This window comes from Trichosurus vulpecula, chromosome 8 (genome assembly GCF_011100635.1).
Source record: "Trichosurus vulpecula isolate mTriVul1 chromosome 8, mTriVul1.pri, whole genome shotgun sequence".
Taxonomy (NCBI): domain Eukaryota; kingdom Metazoa; phylum Chordata; class Mammalia; order Diprotodontia; family Phalangeridae; genus Trichosurus; species Trichosurus vulpecula.
The window spans coordinates 76,512,769-76,529,547 of record NC_050580.1 but is presented as its reverse complement, the minus strand read 5'-3'; the positions used below and the strand labels follow the sequence as shown (position 1 = coordinate 76,529,547).

The following is a 16,779-nucleotide window of genomic DNA, read 5'->3' as shown; positions in this document are numbered from 1 at the left end:
AGGATGCTAACTGACTCATTAGTTAACATGACCACGGAATTTAAGGCTTTGCCTGCATTAGTATCATCCACTAACTTAGTGAGCCAGCCACCATAAGATTTAGATTTTTTTTTGTAGTAAACTAATGGTTAGATCATGTTAGTTTAAATTTTTTTTCTAAACTTGAAAAATATCAACAACCATGCCATTTCCTTAAGACCCATCAACCTCTACTACATAGCTTTTGTTTAATAGTTCAAATTTGACATTGTAATTCCAACACTGCCCTGTTTGTCTGCGTCCCTTTCTGAACTTCCTTTTGCTCTATTATGTATAATTTCTTAAATTAGTCATACTTTTGTTTTTTATCCATTTTAGTATCACTGTCACTAACCTTTCTGCTCCCCAAACTTCTCACTCCTCCCCTAATAAGTCTTTACTTATAACAAAAGTATAGTCACACAAAACAGAGCTACACATTGACTATGAAAAAACATTTGAATCAATCTACACTTCTAGTCCATTACCTTCCTGACAAGAGATGGGAAGCATAATTTATCATAGTTTTTCTGGAGTCATGATTGATCATTCATTGCACTGATCATAGTTCTTAAATTGTGCCCACTAAGTTTTCCTTTGAAGTGTTGTTGCAATTGTATAAATTGTTTTCCTAGTTCTGCTTATATCACTCTAAATCATTTCATAAAAGAAACCCCAGATTTTTCTACATCTTTTCCTTTCTCAATTTCTTACAGTGCAATAATATTCCATTCATATTTATATACCATAATTGTCTAGCTGTTCCCAAATTGATAGGCTTCCCCTTTGTTTTTAGTTTTTTCTACAACAAAAAGTGCGAGAGAGAGAGAGAGAGCGAGAGAGAGAGAGAGAGTGCGTGCAAATACACAAACCAACCAACAAATAAATATATCCTTTCCCTCTGGCTTTGATCTCTTTGACTGGTGGCTATATTACTGAGTGAAAGAACATACATAGTTTAATGACTAATTGGGTATTCTTCTACCTTGCATTCCAGAATAGCTGGTCCACTCTATAGCTCTACCAGTAGTAAATTAGTGAACTCATCCCTGCAAAGTGACACCAACAACTGTCATTTTACTTTTTTGTCATTTCTGTTAATCTGATGACAGTAAGGTAGAACCTCAGGGTTATTTTAATGTTTATTTCTCTTATGACTGATTAGTGATTTGACATTTTTTTATTTGACCATTGATAGGCTGCATTTCTTCTTTTGAAAACTGCCTGTTCATATCCTTTGGCTACTTACCTATTGGGAAATAGCTCATTTTCTCATCTATTTGTATCAATTTCCTATTTATTTTGAAAATAAGATCTTTATCAGAGAAATTTAAGACATTATTTTTCCTAGGTAACTATTTCCCTTCTAATTTTAACTGTATTGATTTTGTTTGTGCAAAGTCTTTTCAATTTTAGGTAATTAAAATTATCCATTTTATTCCCTGGGATATTTCTTATTTGGTCAAGAAGTCTTCCCATATTCATAGCTGTGAAAGGTATCTTCTTTGTTGATCTTCTATTTTGCTTATGATATTACCTCTATGTTTAGGTCATAAGACTAATTATCTAGACTTTTTTCCAGTTTTCCCACCTGTTCTGTCAAATAATAAGTCCTTTACCCCAGTGGTTAGAACCTTAGATTAATTGAGCACTGTGCTACTATGTTGGATTGCTTCTGGGTCTTTGGTACCTAATCTGTTCTTCTGATCAACTTCTCTATGAAATAGTTTTAATGATTATTGCATTGTAGCATAATCTGAGAACTGATACTGCTAGTCCTCCTTCCCACTTTTATTTACTATTTCCCTCTATCTCTCATTACTGACCTTTTATTCCTCCAGATGAATTTTGATGCTATTTTTTCTGACACAATAAAGTAACCCTCTCATAGTCTTGTTGGAATAGCACTAAATATGATAATTAAGTAAGGTGATATTGTCATTTTTATTATACTGGCATGGCCCAATCATCAAAAAGTAATATCTCACCAATTATTTAGGTATGTCTTTATTTCTGTAAAGTGTTCTCTAGTTGTAATCTTATCATTCTTGCATGGGTCTTGATTGCTGGACTCACAAGTAGTTTATACATTATATCTTTGTTCTGAAGGTCTTTATGCTGATTTTTGTTGGAAATATACAGAAAGATTGATTATTTTCTGAGTTTATTTTATATACCACTACTTTATTGAAGTTATTTCAATTAATTTTTTAGTTGAAGCTCTAGAATTCTCTAAGTCAGTGGTTCTTAAAATTTTCCACAGTGATAAAACCCTTCAGTTTAAGCAAAACTTTTTCAGAATCACTGTAGTAAAATCCTCCACAATGATTAATACCTATTAACAAACCACATAAAGTTCTTTTTTCTTTTAAGTGAGGAGCTTCAGGGTTCTATGCAATATAGTTTGAGTAATGTTGCTCTAAGTAAACCACCATGTTTTGTGGAAATGTTTCTTCTTTCCTATGCTTATTTCCTCAATTTAGTTTTGTCTTACTGTTTTAGCTAGTATTTCTAGAATGGTAGAAAAAATTGATGACAATGGACATCCTTGCTTTATTCCTGTTCTTACTGGAAAGGGCTCTAACATTTCTCCATTATAGATAATGCTAGCTCTTGCTTTTAGACAGTTACAATTTATCATATTGAAGTCAATTCCTAATTTTGCATTTTAAAGCATAAAAATATATTTTGGGAAAAGTTTTTTTCCAGCATGTATAGACATAATCCTGTAATTTTTATCATTTTGTCATTAATATGTTTATAATTTTACTACTATCGAAGCAATTTATGATACCAATCCAAAATGGTAGTAATGTATACTCCTTTATATTGTTGTTTTAGAGTAATATTCATTATAAATATTGATCTATAGTATTCTTTCTCTACTCATTTTCCCTCCTCCTTCAAGGCATCTTGATCTATGACCTTAGATAGGAAAAAACCAAAACTAAACAAATTTCAGTATAAACATAAGTTTACTTTATAATAATATGTATTTAATTTATGCATTTAAAACATTATTCTGAGAAGGGCCCAGATTGCCGCTGGGGTCCATAACACAAATAAGATTATGATTTCCTTTTTATGGCCTTTTCTATTTATTTTTTTCTGAGATTGTATTGTTTAAATCTCTTTTATTTTTTCTTTTAATCTAAGTATTTTACATTTTTCTAAGTATCTATCCATTTCACTTAATTTATCAATTTTGTTGGCATATAGTTAGGCAAAACACTTTCTAAGAGTTGCCTTTATTTTTCATTTGTTATGGATCATACTCCTCACATTTGCCATTTGGTTATCCTCTTTGCTTTAAAAAATTTGATGAGCTAATGGCTTCAAAAAACCAGATCCAAGTACTATTTGTAAACTCAAAGGATTTTGCTTTCAATTTTGTTTACCCTTCTTTGATTTTTGGGGGGAATTTTTATTTTTGTGTTTGGATTTTTTTTGCTTATATTTTTCTAATTTCCTTAGCTACATGCCCAATTCATTGATTTGTTCTACCTCTCTTTTGTTGATGAAAGTGCTTCAAGATAAAATTTTTCTCTAAGGAATGCTTTGGCTGCATCCTCAATGTTTTGTCATGTTGTCTCAGTATTGCCATTTTCTGTAATCAAGTAATCACTTGTTTCTATATGTTATTTGGCCTACCAATTCTTCAGGAATTTAATTTTCATTTAAATGTGAATAATTTCTTTAAATGTCCTTTTTATTATAATTTTCATTAGACTGTGGTCAGTAAAGGATGTGTTTAATATTACTACTTTTCTGCATTTGTATACAAGATTTTCTTATCCTAGAACATGGTCAATTTTGTAAGGGTGCTGTGGACAGATGAAAAATGAGTATGTTACTTTCTTTCCCCATCCCTCTGAGCATTTTCATTGGCTAGCCTCATGCCTGGAATACTCTCCTTTCTCATCCCTGCCTCCTGCCTTCCCTGGCTTTCTTCAAGTGCCAGTTAAAACCCCATTTTCTACAAGAAGCAATCATAATCTCTCTCAATGCTGGATGTTCTTCTTTATTGATTATCTCTAATTTATCCTGATCTCTCTTGTTGAGACAGTCATTTGCATGTTGTCTCTCCCATTTAACTGCAAGTTCTTTGAGAGCTGGGGTTGTCTTTGGCTTTTCTTTATATACCCATCACTTAGCACACACACTTAATAGATGCTTGCTGACAATGACAGTATGTCTAAACATTTCTAAAATTGTGCTCATGTCCTTAACTTCTCTCTTATTTATCATTCTTACATTTGTCTAGGTCTGAAAAGCACACAGCAAGGCCCCAAGTACTATACTTTTTCTGTATATTTCTCCTCTTGATTCAACTAACTTTTCTTCAGGTACTCAGATGCTTTAGGTGCTTTTCTATTATGTATGGATATTATTTATCTTTGGTACCTTTAAGCATAATGTAACATCCCTGTTTATCTTTCTTAACCATACCTATTTTGCTGTAGCTGAGTCTGATATGATTTTTTACCTTTGCTTTTTTGGAGGTACTTATAACAAATTCTGCTCCAGTTCCTCATTTTAACTTTATTTCCATTTCTGTATTTTAAGTGCATTTCTTGTAAATAGTATATTTCTAGATTCTGCTTAATAATCCATTATGCTTCCCTTTTTTATAGGTAAGTTCTTTTATCATGGCTAAGTTCTCATTAATATTTATTGTTGTAACTGTTAATTATACACTTTCCTCCCTTATAGTTTTCCTCTCTTCTCCACTCCCCCTTCCCCTAAAAAATTTACAAAGAAGAGAAGGATACAGAAAAAGAAGGAATCTGATCAATACTAGTAATCTATAACTGAAATAGTTTATTCCTACTCCTATGTCCGTCATTTTTTCAAGCCCAGATATCTAGTTCGTCTAAGACTCACAAGTATAGCCCTTTTTTAGTGTCCTCTTTATGATAAATCCTGTGAAGCTGAAGTTTGTTTTGCTTGTATCCATTTCTTTGACTCTACTCCCCCTCTTATACTCTCCTTCCTCTTTCCCTATCTCCATCTATTTCCTTGTGGAATATATGTGTGTGTATGTATACACACACATACACACACACACGCACACACACTCCAAACTGTGTGTATATGCATATATTTGTGTTCAACTCTCCTCTGTTTCTCCACCCCTTCCCCAATATTTGTAAGTCTTCTTGGCTATCTCACATATACATGATGATAAGTTCCTTTTCCTCCTTTCCTTCTTTTTTATTATTATTCTATCTGCAATCTGTTTCAGATTTTAACTGGAGCTGGTATGGGAGAGTGGGATTCCTCTATGACCTTTCATGTTGCCGTAAGTATGTTCTTAGCCAGAAATGGTTAGAGTTCGTGATAATAAAGACAAGGTCACACAGTTCAGTTCCTGGATAGGATACTGGGTTTCATTCCATCACATGGCCACAGTTCATACCGATGACTCATTCTCAGAAATATAGGCGAGACTTTATAAATCTTCTAGTCTAAACTCAAAGGGAAACTGAGACCTAGAGAGGTGATGTGATTTGCCCAGGGCAAATTAGATATTAAAGAATCAAATCAAAGTCTCCTGAATCTCTATGCCATACACTTTTCACCACATCAGGAGGCCTCCAAGATTCAATCATTTCTTAGATATGCTATTATTACCCAAGGATAGTAGGTAAGTTACAATATAAATGAACACATCTAAGTCTTGTTCAGGGAAAGATAACTCAGAGCTTACAGCTGCCCCCTGGTGGTAAATTTGTAGTTATGTTGTTCAAAGGATTATCAAGATACATGCAATTTTCAATCTGCACTTTCAACTTCACTAATTTGTGCCTTTGTTATCAAATACCTGGCCATTCTAGAAAAGACGGAAAATTAGCTCAAAGGCCATCAAATATTATTTTCTATGAGAACAGCTCTTTAAAAGTCCATGAAATAAAAAAACCAATTTTTACATTCCACTTTACAACTTCAGTGATTAATTTTTAAAGTACCCTTTTCTCTTTGGCTACAATGTAAATCTGAAGACCTTTTGACTGGACTGACTGTAGACTTCTCATACAAAAGTTACATGTGGAAAAGTTTTTGAAATGGCAACCAATTAAAAGTTCATATTTATGAAGATACAGTTTGGTAGATGGCTATAGGTCAGTCTTTTCTGAGATAATACTATAAATTAGTATATGAAATTGAAATGGGGCAAAGTAATTCTCCTAGAAAAATGCTTAAAAGCTGTAAGGGCTGAGCAGTATGCAAGAAAATGGTGAATCTATTTGGGTTACAAACATTTCCTTTTCCAAATAGATTCCATGATACTGTTTGGGCATGGGGATTAAAATCTCACTCTGTTCAATGGCTCAACAGAGGCAGAAGTGGAAAGAGGGCAGTGTTGGGAGCTGAGGCGGAAGTGGAAAGAGGGCAGTGTTGGGAGCTGAGTGATAAAGCACTAAATTCATGGGATAACAAGACTTAGAGTTAGTTAAAAGATACCTTCATTTTGTACATAGGGAAACTGAGGCCAAAAGATGTTAAGTGATTTACTAGGATGACTTCTTCTAGGAAGGGCACTGCCCTGGTCTTCAGAGTATATGGTATTATATCCTCAAAGAAACAAGATATACGACACCTCAGAGACCATTTTCCCCAGGAAACACAAAACACTGGATTCAGTCCTTACTGACTCCAAATTAAAGACATAAAGAACAGGTTTTCTTATCCCAGAAGAAATAAATTCCCAAAACAATAGAAAGAGAGTCAATTGGGCTTGGTTAGCTGGAAGAAGAGAAGATTTAGATGTAGATTTTATGTGAAATGGAGATTATACTTTTTTTTAGCTCTAGAGGGCAGAATTAGTAACAATGGATAGAAGCCACAGGCCAACAGATTTAAGTTTAGTATAAAGATAGGCTTCTTTAGAGCAAAGCTACCTGAAACAAGAACAGATTGATTCATAAGGGAGTGAGTTTTCTGTCCCTGGATATGTTCAAGTAGAGGCTGAATGACATTTTGTTGAGATGTCGTACCAGACATTTATCTGTGAGGCAAGGGGTTGTACTAGATGACCTCTATGATCCTCACTCCATCCCAGAATTCTATGATCCTATGCTTGTAAGCCTTAGGGCTTGCTAGATAAATAATATGAAAAAAACTAGGATGCATATAAACAATGCCTTTATAAACTTTTCCTAGGACTAGTTTGGCTTCGAAAGGAACATCTTTCAAAAGTCTTTTTTTACTCAAATTAGTCTAACCAGAAGGAGAGAACCTTAAATAGAGGGATCAAAGATGATTAGGACATGTGCTAATGAACTCCTCAAGGCCATGGCTTTTGTGCAAACTTTATTGCTTTTTGAACTTACCTGGATAACAGAATTGAAAAATAACATTAAATCACAAAACCTATGATATCTTTCCTTAAAGGGCCACTGAATTAGTATAGAAGAACCAGGGCAGAAGCAGCTGATAATTTTTAGATAGTAATGAAAAATCCCAATCCGCAAAACCCTTGTGCCCTTAACAAACTCTCTTGAAGATTAAATCACAATGTAAAATCCACAAGTTTTTATTGACAGTATTGGATTATCAAATGCATAACTCTCTGAAGGGGTAATCATTCTATTTCCCAGATCTCCATTACACATTCCAAGAGACTTCTGGCAGTTATCTGTGGAAACTGTGTCCTGGTTTAGCCTTGTAAATTCCTTCCAGAGGAGATACAGGACCTACTCTTTCTGCTGCCAAGTTTTGTGCTTACAAGGTGTAGAATTTATTAGGGGAAAAGAGAGATGAAAAGACAACCTGATACTTTTAAAAGTGCCTTCACGTACGATTTCTTTATTAGAGCTGTGTGTTTTTAGAAGTACAACCACTTAGTTCTTTTAAGACTTTTAGCTAAATAGATGGGTTCTGCATCTTAAAGCCAGGAATCTTGGGGATGCAGGTAACATCCTTTGTGGCTATGTGATGAACCTCAGGAATAAAGCCTCCTCTTAGATCCTATACCTCATCATAGTACAGTGGAAAAAGCACTAAATCTGGAATCAGGTGGAGTCAGATGAAGTCAGTCTTGAATGCTTACAAAATGGGCAAGTTTGAACCTCCTTGGGTCATCTGTAAAATGAGGATAATAATCCTAGCACTACCTAGCTGATAAAGACATTTTGGGGACACATCTTTGTCAATTATATTACACGAGGAATATGAGTGATTACTATCATTATATTCAACAGCAACACATTTTCAGGGCAATAATCTTAACTGGAATCAAACTACGAGAACTTAAAGGGTTCAGAATCAATATACAGGTAGTCACCTATGGGTACACAGAAAAGGCACAGAAGCAAAATTTGTTTAGTTTAGGGGATTCAATCTTGGAAATACCTCTGTTCAGCCACTCAAATCCAGTTTAATTTTGGTTTAAGTCTTCCATCTCTGGCTCACTAAGATGTCTACACATATTCTTTCTTTAGTTTCACCCTGCTTTTTATCTCTCCTGGTCCTAGATCTGAGGTATCTATCCTCCGCTTCTTTGTGGCCCACAACATGAACCTCAAAGAGGGTTCCTAGTGAAGCTCCATTGCACTATAGCAAAAATAGTAACAACATTTCTTTGTATCTGTTTAATGATTTTTACTTTTTTCAAAGTGCTTTATCACAAAGGATAATGATAAGGATAATAAAATTCTGTATAGTGCCTTAAGGTGTGCAAAGTGCTTTATGTTTCATCTGATCCTCACAACAACCTTGTGAGGTAGGTACCATTATTTTCCATATTTTACAGATGAGTAAACCAAGGCTGAGTGAGGTTAAACGACTTGCTCAGGGACACGTAGATAGTAAGTATCTGCGGCAGGATTCAAATTTAGGTCTTCCTGACTCCAATCCAATGTTCTAACCACTATGTCACTGGCTCCCTCCAATCACAGAATTCGGGCTAGAAGGGACTTTAAGGTCACCTAGGCCAGTGGTGTCAAAATCAAACTGAAACAGGGAAAACCAATCCGTACATAAGGATCCCTGTGGGCTGCATACTTAGTTTCAAAATATATTATTATTTATGTTTGATTGTATTTTTATTTATTTTGTTGAATATTTTCCAATTACATTTTAATCTGGTTTGGGCCACATTCAAGAATGTTGTGGTCTGCCTGTTGCTCTCTCTGGTCTAGCCTACACCCTATTGTATAGATGAAGAAACTGAGGCAAATGGAGCTGCCCAGGATCACGTGTGTAGCAGGTGGCACATCTGGGAACAAATCCAGAGCTCCTGATTCCAAGCCCAGCCTTCTTTCCACTCTCCCACAGTCTCCACAAGTTATTAGTCTGTTATCATCTTAAACCACGTCTGGTCTAAAAATGCCACAACTCTATGCTGATAAACACTCTCTTGTTGCATCCCCTGCCACTCTGAGAGTGAAGGGGGGGTATGTACTAGAAATGTGACAAAGATGGTGGCCTAATTCTGAGTGTGTACAACTGCTAAACAAGTTATTAACTACAGATCTTGTTAATGGGTGCTAGCTATGTCAAACATTTAATTTAAGAGTGATAATGATGCCAGGACACAGACACAGACACAGACACAGACAAAGCATGATTGCTTGGCAATGACATTTGGGGGAGATTGGCTATTTGATAAGGCTAGGGTTTAGGGTAAGATTAAGGTAAGGCTGTCATGCCATATGCTTGGAATAAGTTTCCTGGACAAGTTCTGTTTCATTAATATGTGGACAAGTGTATTTTGAACTATAATACATAACTACTATATTCTTCTTCTTAGATTCCCCTCAACAGGACTGTGTTCCATATAAATGCCCTCACTGTCCATTCATAGGTCAATGTTTTACTGTAACTGGACTGATCCTCCTCTCTAAGAAAGGGATCCGCATTGTCTCGGATTCTGGCTAACACTCACCCATCTGCTTTCAACATGTTGCATTTGACATTAACTAATGTATCCTATTAGCATTAAAAGAAACCAATCTGGAAAAATTCATTTTCAAGTAGAGTTCAAACAGGCCACAAGGAGAAGTGGATTTCACATTTAAAAAAAAATTTGTGATGAAGCCAAAGTCTGTGAAATGGGTCAAGGGAACAGAAGACAAGAATGTCTCTCTGATTTATGGTACTAACTGGTAACAGGAAAAGAAAAAGAAAAATTGCACAGCCTACATACATACGACAAAAGGTGTGATCAGAGGGATTGAAAGACATGGAAGAGGTAATGGGATCTTCATCCCGCACTTACTGGTAATGGGTTAAAATTCTGGTCCACAAGGTGATTGTAGCCGTGGTCAAAAAATGAGTGCCGTATCACAACATCGATGCCCTGATTGGCCAACATTCCTAAAGTGTTCAACCATCTAAAAAGCAGGAAAACAGCTACATCAATGCATTTCAAAATAGGCACGGACTGGAATAAGTATCCTAAAGATTACTGACTGGCTAGAAGAGCAAGATCTACCCAATCATTCTCCCACTCTATGCAAAGAATACTTGTAACTTAAATAGGCTATCAGCATATAAGTGGCTGATGTCCATATCTCCTTGAGATCTTCAAATCAGGTGTCCTGACCTATGGCATTACTTTAATATCATAAACCACAAAGCCTATCTGCTTTTAGATAGACTTCCAGGGCAAGATCTTGTATCTTACAAGACACAAGCCACAACCATGCATTCCATTACCTAAATTCTCCTATTTGGACACCTCCACTGTAAACACAGCATCCATACAGATCTTCCCCAACTCAAAGAATTTACATACAAACATGCACATTCTAACCCTTCATATGTCTTAAAGGAGGAGCTACTACTAAGGGAATTTTTTTATGATGATCATATTTATTTCTAGATCCACCTAGTTACACAGAGACTGATATATTCCAACAAAAACAAGTCCTCTATAATGCATAAAGTTCATCATGCATATACTCATTAGTGTAAAATAGTCACAAACATCCATCCTCATGTGCAAGCCATCATTCACAAGCATTAGGGCTATCCAAAAACCCACTTTTCTCCTTCAAATGCCCACACTCATTTTCCTACACACACATACCTGAGCACACACAGACATACATGCTCTTACCATGCACTCTTCTGAAATACTGGAAAAACAAAATTTTGCTAATTCTTAATACAGCTAAAAATGTTTTTTGAACTCTTAGTTAGAACTAACTTTGAAAGTCATTGAATAGTAACATACAAGAGATTAATCAGGAACTTATGCCTTTCCTAAGCTAGTAAATTAGGGTCCAAACCATTGATTATAGAATAATTTTATATTTATAATAATTGTACCTTATGATTTATATTATGTTTTATGTCCAAAGAACCCATAATTTTGAGAATGGCCATATGGAAAGAGGACTATATTAGGAGTGAGTAGATCTGAGTTTAAATCCTTTTATACTCAAAACTTGTATATTGCTGAGCAATCCATGGCCCTGGGCCTCAGTTTACTCATATAAAAAAGAGGTTAGACTAAGATGAACTATAACTTTCTTTCCACTTCTCAATCTTTATTTTTTTCTTCACGGAAATGAATATGTTTAAAAATGTATTTGTAATCACAGAATATCAGAACTGAAGAGGACCTTTGCTTCACAAATAAGAAACCTGAGGATCAAAGGAGTGATGTGCTCAAACCAAGCATTTACTGAGCTGGGGCACAGCGATGGATGTACACATGGATTAATCCTAGGTCAAGCCACCATCCCAGTGTCACTGAGTGGAGAAATCAGGATCCCAACTCTGTTCTCCTGCCTCTAGCTCAGTGTTCTTTTCATACTGAAGCTGTGAAAATCAAAGAGAGCCTGTGAGTCCTCTATGAATACATACACATGTGCTCTAAGTGTTTATGTGTCTATGAGGTACTGCATCTAGGAGTGCATGGGTGTAAAAATATCAATGTGTCTTGGTGTTTGTATATGTGAAGACATCTGTAAGCCTGTGTGGATTACAGTGTGCAGAAGGCAATTCACATTTTTGTGTGCCTATGCAATGCATTTGTGGTATCCTGGGAATATGTACACCTGTATATACACATTAAGAGGGGCCATGCCTGATACCTCTTTGCATGGCCCATAGCTCTAAGAACAATAGAGTACATAAAACAAAGCAGCTGTTCAAAAAATGTAGCTTAATTAACAAACCCTATTTTTTACCTACTGCAAAGGAGAATCAATATGTTTAAGGGTACCCTAAAATACTCTTAGTATGGCAGAGATTTGTTTCCTTCTCTCCACCCCCCCCATTCCCATCTAACTACTGATTGGACAGTGTATTAGAAAAAGCTTTGAATTTGGATTTAGAAGACCTGGGTTCATATCCTGGTTCTGCTATCTACTAGTATATTAACTTGAGCAAGACACCTCTGTAGGCTTCAGTTTAACTGCCAAGGTGGCAAAGTGGATAGAGTTCTGGGCCTGGAGTCAGGAAATCTGAGTTCAAATCCAGCCTCAGACATTTACTAGCTGTGTGAACCTAAGTAAGTCACTTAACCTCTGTTTGTCTCAATTTCCTCCTCTGTAAAAATTAGGATAATAATAGCACCTACATCTCATTGTTGTTGTAGGGTCAAATGAGATACTAATGTAATTGTAAAGTGCTTTAGCACAGTGCCTGGCACATAGTAAGCACCATATAAATGTTAGCTATTACTATCATCATCATTGTCACCACCATCATCGCCATCATCATCATCAATCTGAAAGCTCCGTGGAGTATAGACTGGAGTGGGGAGACACTTGAGGTAGAGAAGAAACCTGAAAGCTACAGTAATAGTGTAGCTATGAGGTGACGAGGGCCTGCATCAGGGTGGTGGCATTGTTAAAGGACAGAAGAGGCTACATAAGAGAGATGTTACGAAGGAAGAGTCAACAGGACTCGGCAGCTGATTGGCTGTAAGGGATAAAAGCGAGTAAGGAGGCAAGAATGAGTCGGGGACGACCCCCGGATGGTGAACCTCAGTAAGTGGGAGGTGAGTGGCGCCCTCTATAGGAAGGTAGGAAGAGAGGAGACGTGGTGAGCTGAAGATGTCTACGGGACATCCAGTTTGAGATATCCAATAGGAGATATAAGACTGGAGATCAAGAGAGAGATCAGGGTTGGATAAATCTGGAAATTATCTGCATACATACAACTGAGTATACAGGAGCTGATGGGATCATTAAGAGAAACAGCAGAAAGATACGAGAGAAGAGGGTCCATGTCAAAGCCTTGGGGGACATCCATGGTTAGAAGGTATGAGGAGAATCAAGAGAGAGCAGGCAAGAAAACCTAGAGAGGAGAGATTTTTGAGGAGAAGAGGGTGACTGAAAGTGCCAAAAGGCTATTGAGAGGTAAAGGATGATGCGCTCTTTCTTCTTTAAAAGATAGGTAGGATTTAAAAGGGTAGAGAGGGTCTCCTAGGCATACCAAACACCATGACTTAAAAGTAGGAAAGGTGGGAAAGTGCAGGACATACATGCTGTTCAGTGTGACTAGAATTTAACAAATATAGAGTGTAATAATACAGGATAAAACAGGAAAGGAAAGAGTGGAGGGATAAGAAATTTGCACTTTATTTGGCAGGCAATAGGGAGCCACTGAAGGGGATGTGAGGTGAGATGTGGCATTACTAAGCAGGTACAAAAGGAAAAATAGTTTGGCAAGAATATAGAGGATGAACTGAGGGGAATATAGCAGAGTCAATGACAGTAATAGTAATGAGGCCTGTGGGATGGATTCAAAGGATATTATATAGATGAGATCAACACGATTTAGCAACTGATTAGATGTAAGTAATAAGGAAAGCATTCACAAAATCACAGAATTCAGATTTACAAAGAGGAAAAACAGTTCAGTAGAAAATGTGCTGAATTTGGAAAGAAAGGACCTGGACTCAAATCCTGGATCTCCTACTTACTACCTTGTGTGACCTTGAGCAAGTTATTTAATCCCTCCATTAGTAAGATGAGAAGCTATTACTGGAGAGCCTCTAAGGTCCTTTCCAGCTCTAAATATATGATCTTCTGATCCTAAATCATCCAGTCTATCTTGTACCTGAGCAGGTAAGTGGTGAGAAGTATAGAAGGCTGGACTTAGGAGTCAGGTAGAACCTAATTTAAATCCTGCTTCAGACACTTACTAACTGTGTGAACTTGGACAAGTCATTTAATTTTAGCATACTTCACCTGTAAAATGATAATAGTAACATCTACTGTCCAGAGTTGCTAAGAGGATAAAATAAGAAAATGTTTATAAAGGGCTTTACAAACCTTAAAGCACTATGTAAACATTATTATCATCATTATTCTTGCTGTTATTTACAACAGATGGTGACCTATTTTATGATTAAAGATTCTAGGGATAGTGAGCCTACTACTTCCTGAGACAGCGCATTTCAGTTTTGGACATTTTTAACTGTGGGGAAACTTATCCTGAGGAGGATGACATCTACAAGACACCCCTTCAAATACTAACTCCTCCCTAGGTCTTTTCTGTCAGATGCTAAAGATCTCTAGTTCCTTCAATTTTTATGGAGGATATGAGGGACACTAAATGCTTCCTCCCAACAATATCCTCAGTGTAGCCTAAGAATGAACAGGTTTTTTTGACTGCCATGTGACACTGTTGATTCATTCTGAATTTTTGGTTCACTAAACTTTTCTGATCTTTTTCCACTTTTTTCCACTGTCTAATCACTCTTTCCCTCATTCTGTATGTGTGAGCTAATTTTTAAAGTCTGAGTGTAGGATCTTATATTTATCTTTATTATATTTAATCTTAGCCTTAAAAGGGGAAATGAAGTTAATTTGGCATTAGTTATTCTCAATTTACAATTTTGGCTTTATTGATCTCATTCTAAATGCTTATAAATTAATTATCTTGATAATAATGCCTGAGCATTTTTCCAATAATCAAAATCAAGCACACAAGCTTCCCACCCTTTAAATTCTCAAATGGATCTGTGATCTCATCAATGCAGATTACAACCCATCCATGACTCCCTATTCTGCACTATCCTCATCAATATTCTCCCATACATTTGCCACAGTTCATAGTAAGCGCTTTTAAATCCTTCTTTTAGTTTATTGAAAGAGATCCAACTAATGTTTGTAGGCCTTTCCCAAGTCTTTCTAACATCCCAAGAATATAAGTGGGCAGACAGACTGTCCATCAGTTATGCATTGCTCTCATCATGTAATCAGCTCATCTTTTGCATACGTTTCTTTGATGAGATCACTGGCACCACTTCTTAATTCCTTATTTGTTCTATGTTGCAGCCTGCTTATACCCAACATGTACCTAGTTCACTGCCTTTTGGGTGATTATCATCTTCAATTCTTTGAAGGCTATGAAGTTCCATCATAAATCAGCAGATGTATAAATAATGTCCCATCATAAATCAGCACTGATGGATGGACTCTACTTCTTCAACTATATATTATGGCTTAAAAATCCACTGGGTTTTTCCAGCATGGATAGTTAGGCTGAACTCCTTGAATGACTATGGATCTCATTTAGAAGGCTCTGCAATAGTGTTGGGCTTTATGCAACCTACATAATGGCATCCAAAAACAAGAGCATGTGGAGGCTCTTAATACGTATAGGAAATTTATCCTCAACTTGGACTCTGTTATAGATCTTATCCAAGAGGTAACAAACATTTTTGGTGAAGCACACATATGTTTTATACCTAACTTGATGGTAATATCTGTAGGGCTGTTGAATAAGGTTCTCATAATTTTATCCTATACAATTTAAATATATAAATATGGAACAGCCTGTGGGAGTCAAGCCTTTAAGAGAGAATTTTCTACTAATGAATTAAATGCTTTTTAATAATCACCAACCAAAACCAACGTGAAATCATACATTCTTTATACGTTTCAATCAACTGTGATGATAAAAATGTGATCTTCTACTATGGGATATCACTTCTGAAATTCTCCATTTTCCCTCATAATATTCCCAAAGACGTCTTCAATATTTGTGTAGGTTATTATCATAAATTTTTATATAGATAGGAAAGAAAACATATGGGTTTGTAGTTAGTTTTCTTGGTATTCTCTTTTTGGTAGTCATAAGGTCTGAGATTTTTTTCCACTCATTTCACTCTTCCCCTTCAGATAACTTGAGAAATGATTACAAGCTCTAGCACTTATGACTTCTGTGACTTTAAGCAAATTACTTAATCTCCTTGAGTTTCAGATTCATTATCGTAAAATGAAGGTGTTAGACTAGATTATCTCAGAAGTCCTTTACAACTAAAAATCCAAGATTCATGACACCTTCAAAATTGTGTTGTATCATGATCCAATCCAGCTGCTTTTCCTATCTGTGTGGTCTTCAGTTGTATTTCCACTGTCTCTATTAGTCCACATCAAGGACTATGATGTTGAGTCCAAATGTGATAGCTCCACTGGACTTGATAGTAAAAAGAATTATGAAATTCCATGCAGATCTTTTTCTTGTTTTGTCAGTTTGTGGTCTTCTGGTTTCATCTTTAAATGCCTGTAGCATTACTCTGGGTCATTCCAACTTTAAGCTTTCTTCCCACCCCATTGCTTCTCACTGCTTGATGGGACAATATTGCTTGCAAGTTTTCACCTTCCTCTTCTGTAAGATTTTACAACAAGTTTATATTCTAAAGCAATATTCCTCTTAGCTGCCTTACCTCTCTCTGGTTGGCAAGTAAATAAAGTGTTTCCTGACTAAGGAAATTTTAGGCATTTTTGGTCTCATTATGGCAAATGATTTACTTAGGCTAAATTTCTCTTTGAAATTTTCATAAGTTTA

At 36.0% G+C, this 16,779-nt stretch overlaps 1 protein-coding gene across 1 annotated transcript in view; it reads right to left on the bottom strand.

Moving 5' to 3' along the window:
* Positions 1-16,779, bottom strand: part of HPSE2 (heparanase 2 (inactive)) — a 746,397-nt gene that overhangs the window by 140,699 nt on the left and 588,919 nt on the right. The window contains exon 9 of the mRNA XM_036736909.1: positions 10,241-10,355. Within this exon, the coding sequence (XP_036592804.1) occupies positions 10,241-10,355 (115 nt within the window). The remainder of the gene's footprint in view (positions 1-10,240; positions 10,356-16,779) is intronic.